Source organism: Lissotriton vulgaris, chromosome 6 (assembly GCF_964263255.1).
Source record: "Lissotriton vulgaris chromosome 6, aLisVul1.2, whole genome shotgun sequence".
NCBI lineage: Eukaryota > Metazoa > Chordata > Amphibia > Caudata > Salamandridae > Lissotriton > Lissotriton vulgaris.
This window is the reverse complement of record NC_141694.1, coordinates 614,687,688-614,707,982: the sequence shown is the minus strand read 5'-3', so window position 1 is coordinate 614,707,982 and position 20,295 is coordinate 614,687,688. Positions and strand designations below refer to the sequence as shown.

The 20,295-nt window shown below is 44.0% G+C and overlaps 1 protein-coding gene across 1 annotated transcript in view; it reads right to left on the bottom strand.

The window, feature by feature from the left end:
• MMS22L (MMS22 like, DNA repair protein) overlaps positions 1 to 20,295 on the bottom strand; it is a 522,815-nt gene that overhangs the window by 476,397 nt on the left and 26,123 nt on the right. Inside the window, exons 2-4 of the mRNA XM_086926628.1 lie at positions 18,713 to 18,838; positions 16,940 to 16,992; positions 735 to 822 (exon numbers count right to left, since the gene is read on the bottom strand). Of these exons, the coding sequence (XP_086782754.1) occupies positions 735 to 822; positions 16,940 to 16,992; positions 18,713 to 18,838 (267 nt within the window). The remainder of the gene's footprint in view (positions 1 to 734; positions 823 to 16,939; positions 16,993 to 18,712; positions 18,839 to 20,295) is intronic.

The following is a 20,295-nucleotide window of genomic DNA, read 5'->3' as shown; positions in this document are numbered from 1 at the left end:
GCCGGATCTCGAGCGGCTTACGGGACCGCTCCCGCCTAGCCTTCGAGGGCAAGGCCCGGCAGTAGGGGCACGACTTGTCATCATGGTCGTCCCCAAGGCAGTAAAGGCACAGACGGTGGGGGTCGGTCACCAACATCAGGAAGTGACAGGCCTCGCAAGGTTTAAAACCAGGAATCCCTATGGCACCGCGAGTCGAAGGTCGACTCAAAAAGTGATTAAAAGAGATCAAAAAAGTTAGTCAAAAAATTACTAGAGTACTGCTCTTCCCGGAACTGCATTTGCTAGCTCGGAAAAAAAAGAAGAACTGACATCAGCGCGCGAGGGCAGCGTCTAAGTACTCCGACGAGGTTATCCCGGCGATCACGACGCTGACGACAGACGCGAAGCCGCAGAAGACGCCTACCGACGCGCAGGGGTACTGCTGACGAAAACTTTCCGGATCCAGTCTGACGCCTGGGGATATTCTAAGGTAAGGAATCTAACATTAACCTGTTTCTTTCAGATAAAATTGCCTACTGTTGATTGCAAGACAAGTAAAACCAATTTTTAACTTCGACTGTCCAAAGTTTCTACTCCAAGAAATGAAGGAAAAAAACTAATTTACATGACATCTGCAGGAGACAGCACGCTTTTTAAATATTCCTTCGTTCAGATGTCACTTCGTGCCAAGGTGGTTTACAAACAAAGATAGTTTTAAAATTATTATTACGCAGCAATGTTGTTGATTGGCTCACCTGAAAATAAAAACCTTTACGTAATGTAGAAACTCCACGCACTGATGCTTTATGGCCTCACATTCACTGTGTAGGCTTCCAGCTTGGCCTTAAAAAAGCAAAACAGGTGTTATTTTGGCATGCACACGTTAACCTTGCAAAACGATTTTCAGAAAACAAGAATTCTCAGACAACAAAGTCATTGCAAAGCGGCTGGCGGTATCCCTTCCTGAGGCAAGTGAATGCATTTACATTAAAACAGCTGCCGTTTGTCTAAAATGCTTCAATACACAAGTGAAATAGGCCCAATGTAGTCACAACATTGCTACTTATTCAAAGTTCCATAATTTCTCCTAAAAAGGTGGAACGGCCTGCCACTACACATAAGAGCCTCCTTCTCGCTTCTTGAATTCTGAAAGAAGCTGAAGCTGGCTGTTCGAGTAGACCCACTAGGCCCCAAGATTGAGTAAGATATGGAAAATTACACTAACAATGTCTTTGAGGAACATCTAGTTGGACCAAACGAACAACTGAGGGTCTTTGAAAGCAGACCAAGGCTGGCCAAGGAAGCTAAAGACCATATAAGTGTGTCTGAGGCTGTCTGAGGTATAAAGCCTCTGAGGGTAAGCTGAGGATCACTGATTGTTCAGGTAATTTGAGAGTGGGCTGGAAGTGTGTGAGAAGGCACTTTTTGTCAGATTACCAATTTCTACTACTTGACGGAAGGTATCAGAGTGCCTGCTGGTGGTGTCTGAGGGCACACCCAGGGTGTCTGAACGACATCTGGCAGTGGTAAAGGACCATCTGAGAGACGCAAGGCCTTTAGAAAGGGGCACCCAGCATATCGCGATGACTCCAGGTCTGAATACGGTTTCGATTCAGAAGGGTAGTAAAGGGTTAAACATATAAAACATCCCTTCCTGCAGGCCTAGGCCTGTGTTGTACAAGGAATGGGTAATAAAAGTGCAAATGTTTCTTTAAATGCATTTCTAAGCTGCGCTATGTGGAAGCCTAGGTGTCAATTAGTTTCATTTACCGGCTACAGTACTATGTACAAGCCAGGTTGGACCTCAGCTACTGCTCCTTTGAGGTATGTTCGTGATCTTGCATAATGTACAAAATTCCTTACGTTTGGTAAATGATATGTTATTTTATTTTTGACAGATGCATATTACAGTGAGGAGCCAGCGAGTGCATCTATATATAAGCTGTGCATTTCAATTTGGATTTTTCGAGTGCAGTTTAAAATTCCTCCTATAAACATCCCTATTTATGATTTTCAAAGTCGAATCACCTCTTTTTTATTGCTTCTCTCACATATAGTTTGATTTGGGTAATCATTCATGCAAAAACTCCCCATTTAGGTGCGATACTGAAGACTTTTTGAGTTAAAAAAAAAAGGTTATTTCAGCTCCTTAAGACATCTTAGCCTACAATTATCCTCTACAAATGTCCCTCTTTAGTGTTCACAAATAACATGTTCATGAGAGATTTACTTCTGTGATGAAGATCTGCAATTCTTTTATTTAGGTCCAGCATCACTTGGTCTATTTCAAAAGTTAGAGGCACAAAATAGCTGTTGATAGACAAATTCTGCAAGCGCGGTTGACTCAAAAGATAGAACCTGGTCCTTAGCCGACGTGGTACTTGCCTTGTCTTTGCAGATTCTCCTCTGTAGAACTTCACTCACGCTTACAGATATATCAGTTTGCTTTTTACGAGCCACGTCATACGATGTTGATGGATTGTTTTCTGTCAACGGTCATATTTATAATGGGTCTGAATTTTTTTCTCTATCTGCAGATAGGGCTATGTGTATGAGAGTTAAACAGCAAGATTGAGCCTTGTGCATTGTATTGTCCCGGTCTCTATTGTACGGGGTTTCTTCGGGAGTTAGCTAGCCCGAAGACTGTTTTATTACTTCTGGTCAATGTACAGAGTGGTAAAGTGCCCTCATCTAATCGTGTAACTGTTCAATCTTGAGAAACTGATTCAACACGTTATAGTCACGGAATATAGTTAAGTGGCTGCGCAAAGCTGGAGACCTGCCAACTCACACCATGCCACCGTGTGTCACACGATATCGGCTTCCCTCACACGGTCACCAGATGAGGAGCCGATATCACAAGGCGGCAGGGGCAACAGCTGGAAGCCACTGCAGAATAGGGGCTTTTCAGCTATTTTCTGGAGGCTCCGAGTAGTCAATATCAATTAAGGAGTGTGAAAACACCCCAGGACATCGGTGGCAGCAGCCTCTCCAAACTTCTGTTCTTTTTTTCTTTGTTTTTTTTTTTGAAGTAGGGGACAATTGAGGGTGGAGTGGGCAGAAGTGCCTCTTACAGAAGCAGTTCTCAGCACGAAGCCCAGCTCCATTTACGGCCATGCGCCTCCCTTCACACTGTGAAATGTGTTATGAAGTTGGTAGGCCAGAAAGGTGGCATAGTCCACGATGCATGAACCTGTGGCCTCTGTACACTTGCTTAGAGGTGAAATGCAGAAATAATCAGGAGACTGTGGACCCCCTCAGACCTCTAGGCCCAGTGCCAGCTCAGCTGTTCCTCTATGCCCATAATATGGTACCTTCAACAATAGATAATACAAGGGATCACAATTTCAAGTGCTGGTTGCTTAAGATGGTAGGTTCAGGTCTGGTAATTCCACAAGTCTGACCAAACTCACTACCTTATGGCGCCCACTATGCAGCACCAAGTTACAAGAAAACAGCCCAGAGTGGCCGAAACTGCAGCTCAGGCAGTAACTGGGAGACTGGGCATGTTCAAGTCCAGTGGAGAACATGCCAAGTGAATATGACTGTTTGGATGGTTCCAGAGGTCTGACCAAGCCATCATGCGAACTTAGGGAGGAGTGCAAACCACTCCTGCTCCTTCTGACGGTGGGAGACTAGCCCCACCCCGCCTGGAGTCGGAGTCCAGCAAAGAAAAATAAAATTATAATAACTTCATTTTATTTTTATTTTGCACTGCTCAACGAGCAGTAGGGCGACACTCATATGCCTTAGCGGAGGAGCCGCCACTGACCATTCGTTATCTAGTTATCTAAGACACTTTGATAGCATTACAATGTCATGTGTGTGCCCCTAAAAATTCAACATCAGGCAGCTGGATAAATAATATATTCAACTGTGTGGAGGGCAAGAACTTTATTGCGGAAGCACCCACATTCCGCACAATCAAAATATCTACTCCAGACTCCTAACACGTGGGGGAGGAGCCAAAGCCCCTCTCTAGTAATGCTCACATAATTGTCTGGGGACAGCTGCGCTTGCAAGCCAGGCCATGAAAGTCACTCCACTTTTATAGCACATGCAAGTATCCGACAATTCGTGCAGCCCTCACATCACAATCCTCACTAGTTGATTGAGTTGAAATAAACCTATAGAATCCTGTTGTTTAAAGTGTAATGAAAACTTGTTTTTGCATTTATGCATTTGCTCAAACAAATTATTTAATCTGAAAGATTCCAAAAGGAGCCATTAATACTCACTTGAAAGACCAAGATTTCATTCAAAGGAAGCAGATCTTTTTATGTGGATTACTCCCATGGGGGTATATTTACAAGGCCTCCTCTGAAAAGGTATTTTATTCTATTAACCGTACGTTCAACCCTCTGTAAATTAGCCATTAAATACGAACACATTTTGACCAACATATAGTGATTATATGTGTACCATATGTCACAATATTTTGATCCTCCTTTTAATTATGCCCACCAGGTACCCGTACAATCAACGCGCACACCAGCAGCAGGACATTTTGTAGCATTTCCTCCACAAACACCACTCTCCCAATGCTGTGAAGGTCCTGTGATAGCCGCCTTCGACACTTTGTTTGACTAGCACAAGCTGAAAGCAAGCAATGGGACAGTAATATTATGTGACTAGATGGCTGACAAAATTATTAAAGATGCACCAAGTTGGCAGATCGAATGCCAGTATTTCCAAGACAAATTTGGAAGCCCATTGTTCAGCTCAACTTGCTGATCTAACCTAAATTAGGAAGAGGATACTGAAATAGACTCATTGAAGATTGAATATGGAAAATGCACACAACTAGACGAAAAAGACTTTAGAAATGTGACAATTAAGTTCATAAAATGTAAACTATTTTGTGAAAGCTTCACAAATTTTCCTTGCTCTCCATTAATGCAGCATTGGAGAAAAAAATCCTCTATAACGGAAGAAAATGCATGACGTACTGTGTGTAGGGCTTTCTTTATTCACTAGCTTCTGCCTGAATCTGCAGTACAGGTAAAATTTTGCACCAGACTGCGCCCATCAGTTCCTCCTCCCCACGCCTAACCACAAACCTACATACGCTATTAAGCCACCATAGGTTGTGTCCAAAATCATCTCCCTAGGCCTCTCCCAGGATGGAATTCTGCTATTTCCCAGAACCACTAGCTGAGCAAAGCTGGCATTGATGGATTCCCTGAGACAGAGCCATTGAGGATTGTTAATCAGGTCTAGCAAGATCCAAGCGTTAATCTAAAATAAGCATCATTATGGCAGGATATCAAAAGTATTTTTATTTTTCAATTCCCACTCCATCATGGTGACGGGGGACAATTTTGGTTTACCATTAAGAACTACAGATGGTTACCACTAAAAATTTAGTTCAGTCCTCACTCGCCTTGACCGAAAGATATATTCCTGATTTTGACTGTGGAACATTGGTCTTTCTTGGGCACAGAGCTTTCCATTACTGACATCATGTTACAGCCACCCAAGAAAATAAGGATCCATGGGATGGGTAAGAGATGCTCCTTACAGTGGCGAGTATGACTTTTGTTGCTCCTGTCATGGCCCTGTATTAAAGTTCCAGCTTACATCTGATCTGACCTTACACTATTCAACACACAGCGTCGAAGTTCAAGGTATAGGCCAGTCAGGCCCACTTTGCGATGTCCTAGAAAACCCAGGTGTGGTGTTGTGTTGTGTTGTGTTCCAGCTTGAGTGGACCACATCAGTAGTTCCTGCATGTGCATTAACATATGAAACATAGTGGAACTGCATGATACTCCAGAAGATCTGGGAGGGAGGAAGTCTATAAAAAACTAAAGAGACTCGAAGGACTGCCAAGAGAAAGGTCTCAGAAAGAGGACTTGTTGGGACAGAGTCCTGTCAGAAAGAAATGGGTACAGACGTAAAATGGCAGCCTAGTCTTACTTACTGGCGAATGGAAAAGCAATGGTCTAGCAGATAGGAGGTCAACCATCAGATTGAAAAAGTGTATGACAACTGCTGAGTGGAAGGCCAATAAAAAATTGCTATATTCAGGGAGATCAAAGATAACAGAACAGAACATGGGCACACTGGGGGACCAAGTGTTATACCTCTTCGATTAGATTCTCCTTCCAAGTGTGAATGGAAGACACCCTAGCACACAGATACACAACCTGGTTGACTAAGTAACAGGTATGGAGGAGCAGCAGTCTTATAAAAGATAAGGGATCCTATAAAATATGGAGAAATAGAACAAAAGAGGAAGGGGAGGCTTACTTGATGAATTGCTGAGCCATACTGACATCTAAATTGATACAGAAATATAGAAATGGTACAATGCTGCACCAAAAATTGTGGGCATACATTCAACTATTACGCAGGAGTTTTGATTGCTGAATACTTCATAAAAATGTATGCTGATGGTAGTTGATCCAAATATATGTATATATAGGGAAACAGAACCTGGTATCACGTTCAATAGAGCCATTTACACTACTTAAATATAAACAATAACTGTAAAAGATGTAGGAGTGTTTATTGAAAAGCATATCAACAGATTATTGTTGATACATTGAGAAAGTATCCTCTTTAAATCCAGGGTTGTTAGTAACACCTGTGGGGTGACTCAGAGATCTTGGAGTCCCTTTCTTTTTTATATCTGCATGGCCCCCATTGGCAAAGGTTGTTAGGTCCTTCGGTCTAGAGTTGTTGTCTTATGTAGAAGACACACAACTGGTGATATTGTTTGGACAAAACCTGGAGGTAACAAAAGCCTGACTCGGCAACTGCAGGCTTGCTGTGGCACCTTAGATTAAAGTTTATAAAGTGGAGTGTCCCCACGCTAAGACATCCCAGTCCTTACAGAGAGGCCCTATTAAAAAACAGCAGAGATTAGCACCAGTCCCCCGAGAGTGACTGAAAGAACTATGTTTTAAGTCGTCTCTAAACAGCACATTTGAGGGCTGCATCCTCAGCTCCAACAGCAGTTGATTCCAGGCTTTAGCAGCTTAAAAGCTAAAAGGACCTGCCTCCTAGACGTGCCTTTTGACATTTTGGCACTGTCAACTCAGCAGTGGCCGCAGACATAAAATTCCGGTTAGGTCTGTAAGGGGTGAGTAAGGGGCGAGTAAGGGGCGAAGATAGCTAGGTAATTTCTCATTCAGAATCCTATGGCAGAAACATAGAGCTTTAAAAGGAACTCCATACTTCACCGGTAGCCAATGTAGTAATCTAAACGAGATGTAATCAGGGCTTGCATAATGGTCTTTTTTGCGTCTAGAGGTAGGAGATCTAGAATTTTTCGTAGTATTTTTAAAAGGTCAAAACAAGTACCAGCCAAAGCTGAAATCTGCTCTGAAAAAGATAGGGTATTGTAAAACCAGACTCCCAAATTTGTAATCTTCGGTTTGGGATTCAGTGCTGGCCCTAGTACATTCGGCCACCAGCTAAGAGACCACATGGAAGGCTGTTTACCAATTACCATGATATCAGTCTTACACCTGCATTTAATTGGAGGCAGCTGAAATTCACCCAGTTAGCCAGATCAATTAAGCCGGCTTTGAATTTAGGCACAGCCCCAACATCCTTCTGTTACAACGTGATGACCAGCTCAGTGTCTTCGGCATATGACACCAGCTTCACCCCATGTTTCAGTACTATGTCAGCTAGTGGGCGCATATAAACATTAAATAATGTTGGACTAAGGGCAGAACCCTGTGGCACACCTTGTGACAGAGGGCAGATCTCAGACTTAAAGGGGAGTTGCAGAACTTGAAAGGATCTGTCTTGTAAGAAATGTTTGATCCATTGCCATGTGCTGCCTCTGATTCCGGCATCCCACAGTCACTCCAAAAGAAGGCCGTGGGATATTGTATCAAAAGCCACACTCAAATCCAACAGGATCGGTGCTGCAATCCTACCTTCATCAGCTGCTATTTTTCGCACCTCAGAGGCCAAGAGTAATGCAGATTAAGTGCTGTAAGAAGCCCTAAAACCAGATTGTGTTTCATGACGTACCTGGTGTTCTTCCATAAACTTAGTCAGTTGAGAATTGGGAAATTTCTCTGTAATTTTTGCAAAGAGAGGAAGCAGCGATACTGGTCTCAGATTTTCTGGAAGCGCAGGATCTAAGGACGGTTTCTTTACAATCCGAACCACCATCATGTGTTTTCAAGTATTTGGAACGTGCCCGGAGTCAAAAAATGAATTCAGCAAGTTTGTGAGCACTGGTACAATAGCTTCCTTCCCTCGTAATAACATATTTGGAGGGATAATACCCATAGGAGAGCTATTTACTAGAGACATAAGTTGAAGTAGATTTCTTTCGACTGGTGGTCGGAAAGTAAAACTAACCTCATAAGAGGTTTCCCTCTTTGGTGGAGCAAAAGTCAAATGCCTACTAATTTCTGGGAAGGTAGCATATATCCTCTCTATTTTTTCCAAAAAGAAGCTAGCTACTTTATTACAGTACTCCGTTGATGCTGGCAACATTGCTGTAAAGCGCTCCAAGGAAATAAGATTTTTAACAATACTAAATATATTTCATGGGGCGTTCTTGGCAGATTCAATTTTAGGAGTATAATAATCCCTCGGTGTTCTCCTAATTTGTTTGTGGTAGTGTTTTAGCACTTCTAGATATTTCAGCTTGTTCACTGGCTGATAGCTCACCCTCCAACAACGTTCCAGACGTTTACAATCTTCTTTAAGTATTGCTAATTCCCCTGAAAACCATTCCACTGAGGGATTTAAGCGGAAACTCTTACAGAGTTTCAGAGGTGTTAAGGAGTCAACTGCCTCCTTATTCCAAGAAGAGATTTGTTTGTCAGCTATCTGGGTGGCGGCCACTAGTGATGCGCGCTCAAAGACAGTTTGGCCCTAAAAGAGTCAGGGGTAAGTAGGGACCATTTCTGGGTCAGTTTAGACTCTAAAAACTGTTTCAATTGACTAGAGGCCTTCCTGGGACTCTGGGTCTTGAAAGAAAGAATCGAATCATCAGACCATACTATAGGCACAGGTGGCAGAGCTTCCACCCGAGCACTATTAGCGAAAATATTATCTAGGGTATGGCCCCTGGTATGCTTAGGGGTGTGGACCAACTGTTCCATACCCAAGAAATGTAATCCAGTTGTAAAATCACAAATTTCTTGATTTTGCTTGTGATCAAAATGTAGATTCAGGTCCCCATGGATTATAAATGTTGAGTAGCAGATGGCATAGGTAGGCACTATTTCTGCCAACTCATTTATAAATGCTCTTGCCGGGCCCGGAGGTCTGTATATGAGGAGACCCGCAACTGACCAAACAATGTTTCCTTGGAGGAAGAAGAACGGTCTATAACTTAATGGGGGGGGGGGGGGGGGGGGGGAGAGGACTAAATTGTATTATTTGGCAAAGCTCATCAGACATGGGTGGAGGATTGGTGGCCTTCTGAATTGGACAATCCCCCTTGCCCCAAAAAGGTGGCAAAGAATCTTGGTATTTAACTGAATGGCAAGTTTACTATGGCTAATCAAGTCACTGCAATTTGCGGCACCTGTTTTGTTATCATTCACCTGCTTCCTTTGAATTACAAAAAGACCATTACACAGGCTCTCATAACTAGTCGTTTGGACTATTGAAATGCTCTCCTGGTGGCTATGAATGAGTCTCCTTAGTCACATTTGCAGATGGTTCAGAAAACTGTCATCTTCCATCGAGCGCCCCAATCCAGATTCGCTCAAGCCAAAATTTCACTACGTGAAAAACAAAAATTTGCAAAAACCTTCCCATTTTAATTACTATCTCTTGAAGGTATGCCTGCTACCATTCCCAGTGTATTAAGCTCAATGCCAATATACTCCTGATGGAGTGAGTGGTTTGCGTTATATCAAAAGCGCATAACATAGAAAAAGCATGATTAGTAATTCCTGGAAATGGAAATGAGCACTTGCATGCAAAAATAGGCAAGAGATTTAACATGGCAACGGTAATCATTTTGACTTACACATGTTGAATAAATGTTCAGACACTTGAATACACAGAAGAGGAATCACATGCGCCTCAACACTGTATGTTAATTTTCCACATACAGGAAATAGTGCGCTGCTGCTGAACATACATGTAAATAAATATAAATGTAAATGTTTTGTACTTGTATAGCGCACAGCTACCCGGACCGGGTCTCCCGGCGCTTGTACTCATACCGCTAAGGAACCCTTCCTGGCTTTTCCCTGTGTAATGTCCACTCCTGGGCATCCCCAAGGTGAAGCCAGGCATCCCAGCGCTGTTGGGGCTGTTGTGGAGATTAAGCAAGCTATTGCCCAGAGTTGCAGCGTGGGACCCATGAATAGAATAGGCACCGAGGTGAGAAATCAGGTCCGAGGAATTTTAGAGCTCAAGACCCTGCCAAGACCGGCCGAGGCGGGAATTGAACCCTGGTCCCGGGCCATACCTCTGCATCAGGGTCTGCCGCTCTAACCATTGAGCCACACTTCTCCACTTGTTGTGTCTGTATTATGTAAGCATACTCTGCTGCCCCGTCCTCTAACAGTGTAATGGAGGCTTGCTTTGCTGTGTTGTACATTTTGTTTATATATTTATTTGCATGTTGTCAAATACTTTTGGTCTCATATGTCTATATTCCTAATTGTATCCTGCACATTACACTTCTTCACCTGTAGGCACCGATTGCTACCTCATATATTTTGGCTGCTCATTAGGGGCACTTCTGGCCTCATATAATTTTTGGTTGCAACTGTATTTTGGCTATTGACTCATGTACCTCATTTGCTATTGATTACTCACTATTTGACTACTATTTGACACTATTTGACTACTCAGTATTTTAGCTACGGACTCATGTACCTTATTTATTACTGACTACTCACTATGTTATACAACATATAACTTATGCTGCAGCTCTATCTTGTGACTGATCCATGTACCTCATCGATTTTTGACCACTCTTTTTTGGACTAATTACTATTGTCACTTTTGATTCAGGTATTTCAGTACTATAACTACATTATACTCTGTACACGTTTGCTACCGACACCGACTTCACTTTTTACACCTGTAATGCACCTACTAATTGCTCACATAGAACCTGTTACATTTATGTAACCTGCTCCCATTCCTAGTTTTATTCCTGTATGCACACATTCTCACTGTCTATTTTTGGTTTGCACACAATGCTACCTCTATATTTTGGTTATCTTGTCACTCACTAGTGTCTCACGGGTACCACGCAACCTACTGCCTGCATTTTGCTTTGCACAGATTGCTACCTTTATATGTTGGCTATTTTTGCTACTCACTATTGTCAAGTGTGTAAGTGTGTACCATGTAACTTACTGACTGCATTGTTCTTTGCACATTGCTACCTCTACATGTTGGCTATCTTTGCTACTCACTATTGTCAAGTGTGTACCATGTAACTTACTGACTGCATTGTTCTTTGCACATGTGTATCACTATTGTCCACCCCCCCCCCACACCCACCTATACCGCCATCTCAACATGGAGCCCATCGGCAAGCACACATATAAAATCAACTACCCACCCGCACTCACCAAAAAAGCCGCTAAACGCTTTAAACACAACTTCCTGAGGTCCCACCCTGAAACCCCCTTTGTTGACACCTACTTCTCTCCGGTCAATGGATCCCTGAACATCGATATCATCTTCCACACCTCTCGCAGAGCTCAATGGAGAAAAACGTTCCTCACCCTACTCACTGTCTCCACCACCAGGAAATCCGCGCATGGCTTAACCCTCTCCATCACACCATCCCAACTCTTCCTAGGTAGAACCACCATTACGATCTACAATAACGGGATTGTCCTAATTCAATCCACAGACAGGAACTTGGAACTACTAGACAACCTGTTCCCCACTTTCAAAGAGAACCTCTCCAACCATCGGACTTCCACTCACATCCCCTCCAGTAACATCACCCCGGACTTCACAGCCCCCACCGACAACGCTTCTAACCTAGCTCAGCACCAGAACAACATGCACATCACCACTTCCCCCACCACGCCAGTCGATCACCCACCAGCTGTAACCACCCCACACTCCGCGATCACAGACACAATTAGCTCACCATCTTACACCAGCCGCCCCAACACCTCCGTCCCGGGGACCCCCATCCATAACACTCCCACTCCTCCGCTCCCCCCTGATATCACAGACCCTGCCCACAACCCCCCTAACCTAGCTCAGCCCCAGAACGACACACATAGCGACAATTCCCACACTCTGTCCCCCCCTTCTCTCAGCCCCCACTCCCACACGCTAACTAACCATGCAGACCACATCACCTCTACTATCTTAACTCCCCCTCCCCATGACAGGACCATCTCCAACCCTAGCTCCCTCCCCACTCTCAGCCCTCACTACCCTTCAGGCTCCCCCATCACCACCATCATACACTCCACTTCCACCCCGCTCTCTCCTCCTACCACGAATTCCCTCCTCTACGCCACCAACCTCCTCCATACTCCATCCACTCTCATCGCCCCCTTACCCTCCCTCCTCCCTAACACCAACCCTTACGATGACATCACGGAGCCCTGCATGAATACCAACCCTCCACCCCATCCGCACGATAAGTCCCAGGTCAGCCACCCACCCATGACTTCCACCCCCAGCACAAACACTTATCCCACGCTGGACAAGATTATGGCCTCCCTCCTACAACTCAAAGAAGAAATTCACACCATCAAAGAAGACATGCACACCATAAAAGAGCTACTCACCACACCCCCTAGGCTCACCTCACTCACCACCACCCCCCCTCTCAACTTGCTCTCCTCCCGTCCTGACGACGAGCCTAAGCTACGTCCCTCACACAGGACCGCGATCCATGCCCACAATCGCAACAACCGCACCCGCCGTTCTCACTGGACCGCGATCCCTGCCCACAATCGCAACAACCGCCCCAGTCGCACATGCAACCCTCTTTCAGATCTCGACACTCTCTCCCTCCTCCGCTCCTATGACCCTGCACCCCTAAACGTCACAACCACCTCGACCTCGCACCACCCCATTCCCACATTACTCTCAAATCCCCATAGACTCTCCACTCTAAACAACAGAATATCAGTCCCGAATAACCTTAGAAAAGTCCCCCTCTCTCTAGTTCCCTCTTCCTCTCCCGACACACCCCGTCTCAAATGCACTCTCCTAAACTGCAGATCGGCTTCTAAACACTCCTCCGCCATCGCTGATCTCATCCTAAGATTGGACCTTGACCTAATCTTCCTAACTGAAACCTGGCTAACCGAATCTTCTACACCTATAATGGACATTCTGGTTCCCCCCAACTACCACATTATTAGGCTTGACAGGTCTGGCAAGATAGGCGGCGGAATCGCATGCATATACAGGAACAACCTTTCTGTTCTGAAAGTCTCCACGCCTTCGCTACCCTCTCCAACTTGCTATGAATACATCTGCCTCGATATCATCAGTGATGGCAAACCGATATGCTCTCTTCATGGCATTTACCACCCTCCCAGAGACCACCTCATCTTCGCCCAACAAATGATGGACTTGATTTCAACCAACGCAGGACGACAGCTCACCCAAATATACCTTGGTGACTTCAACCTCCATTGGAACGATCTCAATGATGCGGTGGTAAATAGTCTCAAAAGCTTCCTCAGCGCCCTGGATCTCACACAATTATGCAACAACCCGACCCACGAGAAAGGTTCTATCCTCAACCTTATCATCGCCAAAGAGGACGCTGCTCAACTTGAGTCTATTCAACCCTGTGACTGGTCAGACCATCATATTGTCACATTCCACATCAATGAAAAAGTCAAACTCAACCCGGTTCAACCCTCCAGACCTAAAGTCTGGAAAAGAGACCTGAAAAAACTCAACCCAGTCTCCTTACCCCCGAACAAACGCGACATCCTACTCCCGCCCACGGGCGCTACAGATGTACAATCCCTGACTGACTACTATCTCAACGCCATGACCTCAATAATCAATGAGGCCGCTCCTATGCAGCTAAAAAGAGTCTCCGCTAAAATCTCCAATCCATGGTACGACGGGAGTCTCAATGAAGATAGACGAGCCATGCGAATGGCAGAGCGCACCTGGAGGGCAGCTCCCTCTGCACTGCACCTGAAAACCCTGAAGAAAAAGAGAAACGCCTACTTCAGGAAAATAAAGCGCTCAAAAGCAAACTTCTTCAGCCTCCAGCTCGACCAAGCAAAAAAACGCCCAAGAAAATTGTTTGAGTTAATCAGAACACAAACGAAGGAACAACCCCAACCTCTCAGTACCTTGCACGAAGCACCCTCCTGTGAAGACTTCGCCGCTTTCTTTACCCAAAAAACTGACAACATAAAGAGTGATCTCCGCGCTGACGCAAGACTCCACACCACACTCAACTGTATAACACCCACTGGACCTAAAAACAATGCTACATGGTCAACCTTTGAAACCTACTCCGAAGAAGAAATAGGCAAACTGCTCAGCACCTTGAAACCTTCCAATCACCTCACGGATCCCCTCCCTGCTAACGCTGTCAAAGATTTCACCCCACTACTCCTTCCACTCTGGACTAAGATTATCAACAGCTCGCTCCAAGAAGGAACCATCCCTGACTCCCTTAAAGTTGGACAAGTCACACCTCTGCTAAAGAAACCTACTGCCGACCCATCTGACCTAAACAACTACCGTCCCATTACCAATATTCCCACTCTCGCCAAATTATTGGAAAAATGCGCTCAACTACAACTGACTAAACACATTGATCTGTTTGATCTCCTCAACCTTCATCAATCAGGCTTCCGAGCAGGTCACAGCACCGAAACTGCTATGACTCACATAATAGACGACGCCCTTCAAATCCTAGATCAAGGGGATACCTGCCTCCTCATCCTTCTTGATCTCTCTTCAGCGTTCGACACTGTTAAACATGAGAAATTACTCGATCTGTTGAACACAAGAATGGGTCTTTCCGGGACAGTTCTCAAGTGGTTCACCTCCTTTCTACACAACAGGTCACAGAAATTCAAGAGTAACAACCTGCTATCCTCTCCAATACCTGTTTCGTTAGGTGTCCCCCAAGGATCCTCCCTTTCACCAACATTGTTCAACTTAGTTATGGAACCTCTCACCACCTTGCTGCAAGCATCCAATGTACTTTTTCACAAGTACGCAGATGACACTCAACTATATCTCAAATTACAATCCCCCAATGACATCTTACTCCTGAACTCTACGATCAGAAGCACCCAATCCTGGCTTGCTGATAATCATCTCAAACTCAATGCTCTGAAAACAGAATTCCTGCTGATCTCACCTCCAGCGAAGATCTCTACCACTCAAACCTGGCTTAAACAGCTAGCTGCACTCAATGTCCAACCCACCATAGTGGATTCAGCGAAATCCCTAGGCATAACTCTCGACTCCATTCTCAACATGCAGCATCATATCAGCAAGGTTACTAAGGGAGCGAACTTCCAAATCAATACCCTAAGGAAACTTAAACCCTTCCTACCAGCCAAAGACTTCCAAACTGCATTACAAGCACTAGTCATCCCGCGAATTGAATACGGCAGCACCGCCCTCTGCGGTCTCCCGTTAACCACTACTGCACCCCTAAGAGCCTCTCTAAACGCTGCAGCGAGACTCATGACTGGATCAAAAAAGCACTCTCATATCTCCCCTGACCTGAAATCACTAGACTGGTTGCCTTTTGAAGCCAGAATACATCTGAAAATCGCCTGCATGACACACAAGGCTCTACACCTGAGCTCTCCCGGATACCTCACTCAGAAGCTGTCAATCTCTGGCGGCTCTAGAAACACCAGAGGCACAAACAATCTTCTGCTAAAACCTCGAAGATTACGGAAGGAAAAAACTTATAAACGCTCTTTCTCAGGAATGGCACCCAGGATCTGGAACTCACTCCCTCCTGAAACTAGGCTCATCTCCTCCACTACACTTTTTAAGAAAGAAGTGAAAGCTATTTTTATGGCCAAATACACCTGACCTATGAGCATAGATCTAGAAAGACTCTACACCGACCTGTATTATTATGTTCGATCTCTATGACTATGTATTTCACCTGTATTATTGATGCTACTGACTATCTATGCACACTTTTAACTGTTATATTTATATTATTGATTTGCTGTACTAATTTGCTCCCTCACGTACCTACCCTTCCCACTTATTATGTTTAAATTCACTCTTGTTGGTATTCCCGGCTTTGTAAAGCGCTCTGATATCTGCAAAGATCTTGTTCGCGCTATATAAAACTTTCAAAATAAATAAATACACAGGTAACAATAAACATATATGAGGTAGGGATCAGGTTACCAGTGCAAATGCGATAAATATGGCTATGCATACTGTTAAAACATAAACTGTGACCAATGTTGGTTCTGCGCAACAGGTGAATGACAAAAGAGTGCAATTGTCATGCATGACATCTTATTTAGTTATCGGAAGAATCGTACTTTTATGTCCATTTGGGTGACAAAGTATTCGCCCTGTCTCGCCTAGAGACCTTCGTTTTGGCCAAGTGGCATTGCTCATGAATGTCTGTACCTAATTGTCCAATTGGGAAGGAAAAGTTGAGGCAAAACACGATACAGTTTATAATCCAACAATCAAACAATAAAACTAAAAAGATAACCATGGTCAAGTCGTCACGCCTGGGGCGGAGTATGTAGGGGAAATGAGCTGCCATCTCATCTAGGATTGATTGTACTAGGATTGCTTTGCTGTGTTGTATGTGATGCATGTTAGGAGTGGAGGGAGCAGGGATGCGGAAGGAGAGAGGGCCTTTGAAAGAGAGAGGAAAACGAGCAGGGTGCAAGAAGCAGACAAGAGAAGGTTCACAGAGCACTGCTCGCATAGCATACAGCAACTTTTTTACATAAGCATCTTTTTCTAATGTAAACTTAGATGACTACATTCCATAAATACACACATCGGCCACCTTTTTAATAAAAAAAAGCTTTATTTAAACACTTACCAAAATCGAAGGAACTAGTTTCGACAAGTTTTTCCAATTTGTATATATGCTGCCTAAAAAAAAGCAAAGAATGTGTATTTAATATCCAGCATATCGTTCAACTGCTACAAAGACAGGGAGCAATAAATGATTTGAACCCTTAATATATATTGATTTTCCCAGTTTAGATAGAGGATCGGGCTATCGATCATAATAACACACAACTCTGAATGTATTATTCTTTGGAGAGTATTTAACATTCTGATTAAAACCAAATTAAATCTGCATATCCAATATGCGCTAAGTTCCCACTTCATTAGTGCAGTAACACTGGCTTGCAGTCTTAAGAAGCAACCGACGCATTTTTTTTTTTATATGTGGTCCAATGCACTGAAGGCACATATGACCTCCATAAGCATGAACAGCAGAGCCAGTGGCTGCCTGTGCGACAGGCTAGTGCAACTATCACTCCACGAGTTATTACTTCCCAAAAATAAAGAAGTCCAAATAAAAATTAACACACCACTTTAATTACACTGCAAACTATAAACAGAACTTCAGATCCTTTTGAGATATAATCCTACATGTTTTTAATCTGCATCAAAACACCATTTTCAGAAAGGATGCAACAAAAATAAAAGGAGGACTTAAAGGGAGGATGCTGAAAACCGATTAAGAGAAAGTGTGTGGAAATCCATGACGTAATCTTGCCTAAAAAGTTAGCACTGGATTAAGTTGCTCAAAATTAGAAAATATAAGGTCTACAATGCCTGACGAGACCTATAAGTAAATTAAACTTGGGGAGAGTTCATAAGAGAACAGCAAAGGAAATAAATGCATTAACATCACTGTGGTTTGACCTCCAGGCAAAATCGCTGGTTTTCTTGCTGGTTACTGATCAACACTGCCTAAAATAGAGAAAACCACACACAGGAAGACTAAACATTGCATAGTTAACGGAGGGTGCCCTATTACGCACTCGCGAAAATTGGGTGCTGAGAAGTGTGTGGCCCCTCCGGTTGAAGAACAACTGGAACAAGCATGTGGACAAAATGGGCGTCTAGGACAGACGTCTGAGGAGACGCCATCTTTAAGGGGTTGCAGTGAACTCACTACTATGCATGGATGTGAGTACATATAATGCAGACATTTTAGAGGAGGAAACCTAGTCGACGATTATCTCCTAAAAGGTAAAACAATTACGGTCAAATTTGGTCTCTGGAAAGCAAAATTCAGTAGAAACACAAAGACCGCAGTTTCCCGATGGAATACTTCTAGAAGTAAAAGAGGCAACTATAGCTCCTCGCCCAAGAAAAAACACAGTAACAGTACCAATACTGACTTCCAATAGGAAGAAGAGTTGCTTTAGGCATGACTCGCTAGGCTTTTTGTCTATGTCCAAGTGTAACTTTGAGGAACGACTACTAAAGTTTGAAAAACTGGAAAGGGACAAGAGTGCTGGCATGAGTGGGGGTTCCTATACTGGCAGACAGAAAGCTCAGCAAAGGTGCCATGCGCAACAGTAGCACTTAGGTTTCGAATAGACGTCAAGACAGAAACTGTTGAAATTAAAATTGTTTTTAAAATCTACCTGGTCAGGTGCCCACACAGTACTGGTAGAGGACATTCAGTCGGTGGAAATCTGTCAGAAACGTAGTGGAAGCTTTGAAGTACATGTATGTGTCTAATAGATGCATGCACACAGTTTTTCTTTTAGCCAATAACCAGTTTAAACTTTTCTTTAAAAAAAAATGCATTTTAAAACAGAGAAGTTATCTAAATGAAATATGTTACCGTAATAAACCGAAGAGAAGTCTTGTAGATTCAACTAATGAAGTTGCTGTGACCCAATGAAAGCCAAATAGTTCCACTGTGTCCGTTTCATAGTCGGTTGGGAAGGGGTCAAGTTTAAGCAAGAGCCTGGAAAACAAAAATATCCACGTTAGGCATACTGTAAATCCAAAGCCATGTGCACAGTATGACTTACCACCGCAAGCTACAAGGAAGATATTTTAATAAGGAAGATTTTTAACACTTATAACCCTGCTTTGGTTACCAGTTTTACTCTTCTGCAGGTAATATACGGAAACATTTGTATTCATTCACCACAACCTTAAGACTACAAATCGCCATTTGGAGCATTAGGAGAAACACACCATGATCGTACCTTTTATTTTATATTCAACTTTTACTGGATTTGCATAACTATGTCAACATACACAGTGTTATAAGCATTGTAAATATCTCAACAGTCGACATACAACACATATGGACAATCGCCCCACTAAGCCCAAATAGTCCCGCCACTTTCCCCATATTTTTCAATGCTTATGGGGGCCGCCTTGTGGCACATTTATGGGCCCTTTATGTTTAGCACACCATCTATGGAGAACTGCAGATTGCAAGTGTTCAGTGATATCCCTTTTGGCAATCATAGTTCAGATCCCCACAAGAGTATGGTCTCCTCTAGCGCTTCGCAAGTCCTCCAGGATCTCCAACTGCGCCACCCTGGACAACAGTTCCTCCTGACTGCCTAGTATTTTCGATACGATAGTATAAATTCGGCTCCAATATGTTGTGATAACAGACCATGCCCACACCACAGAAAAGATGCCTCCTCGTCCTGTCAAGCAGCAGAAGCATGTGCATCCTGCGAGATTGTTAGCCAGTCACAGCTTCTGGTGCTAAAGATAGGTAGTATTTAAACATTTCAGCAGTATGAGCCAAGTCAGGCTGAAATAACAACCAGCCTCGGATCCACGCAAGCACCTCTCCAGTCATAACCATCCAGAGGGCCTAGCCACGCCACCCAAATGTGCCTTCTGCCTCAGCAAGAGATCAGGTGAATTGATGTCCAACGATATCCCCAGCCTTGGTGACCCCCACGCGTGGCTGCCTTCCCAGCCATCAATAGTGTGCCCGGCGAGTTTACTGTGTCTTTGTTCAGGTCTACAAAGATCTTCAGCTCCTGGCCTAGGAAACATGTTCATTGTTTGTCTACCGGGCATTAAGGCGCCACATTGGTCGCCAACCTACACTGGGGCTCCCAAAGCGGAGGGTAACTGGACAGTGGTCCGGGATACCACAAGCTAGTATTTGATCAGCTGTTGTTTAAAGGATCACCCCTGCTTGAAGCAACAGATCAATGTGAGACCGCGTTGCATGTGCTGCTGACGTGTGTATACAGATGAACGTGGGGATTCCATGTACACCAGGCATCACAAGCCCCAACGCATTTACCCAATCTGCCCTTCTACGTACCCCCTACATCTCGACCCTCTAAAAAACTGTAGTCTATTTCAGGCGCCACTGTGAAGTCACCCCTATAATAGTAACCCACTGAGGTACACCAAGGATGAGAATTTTGAGTGACTTAA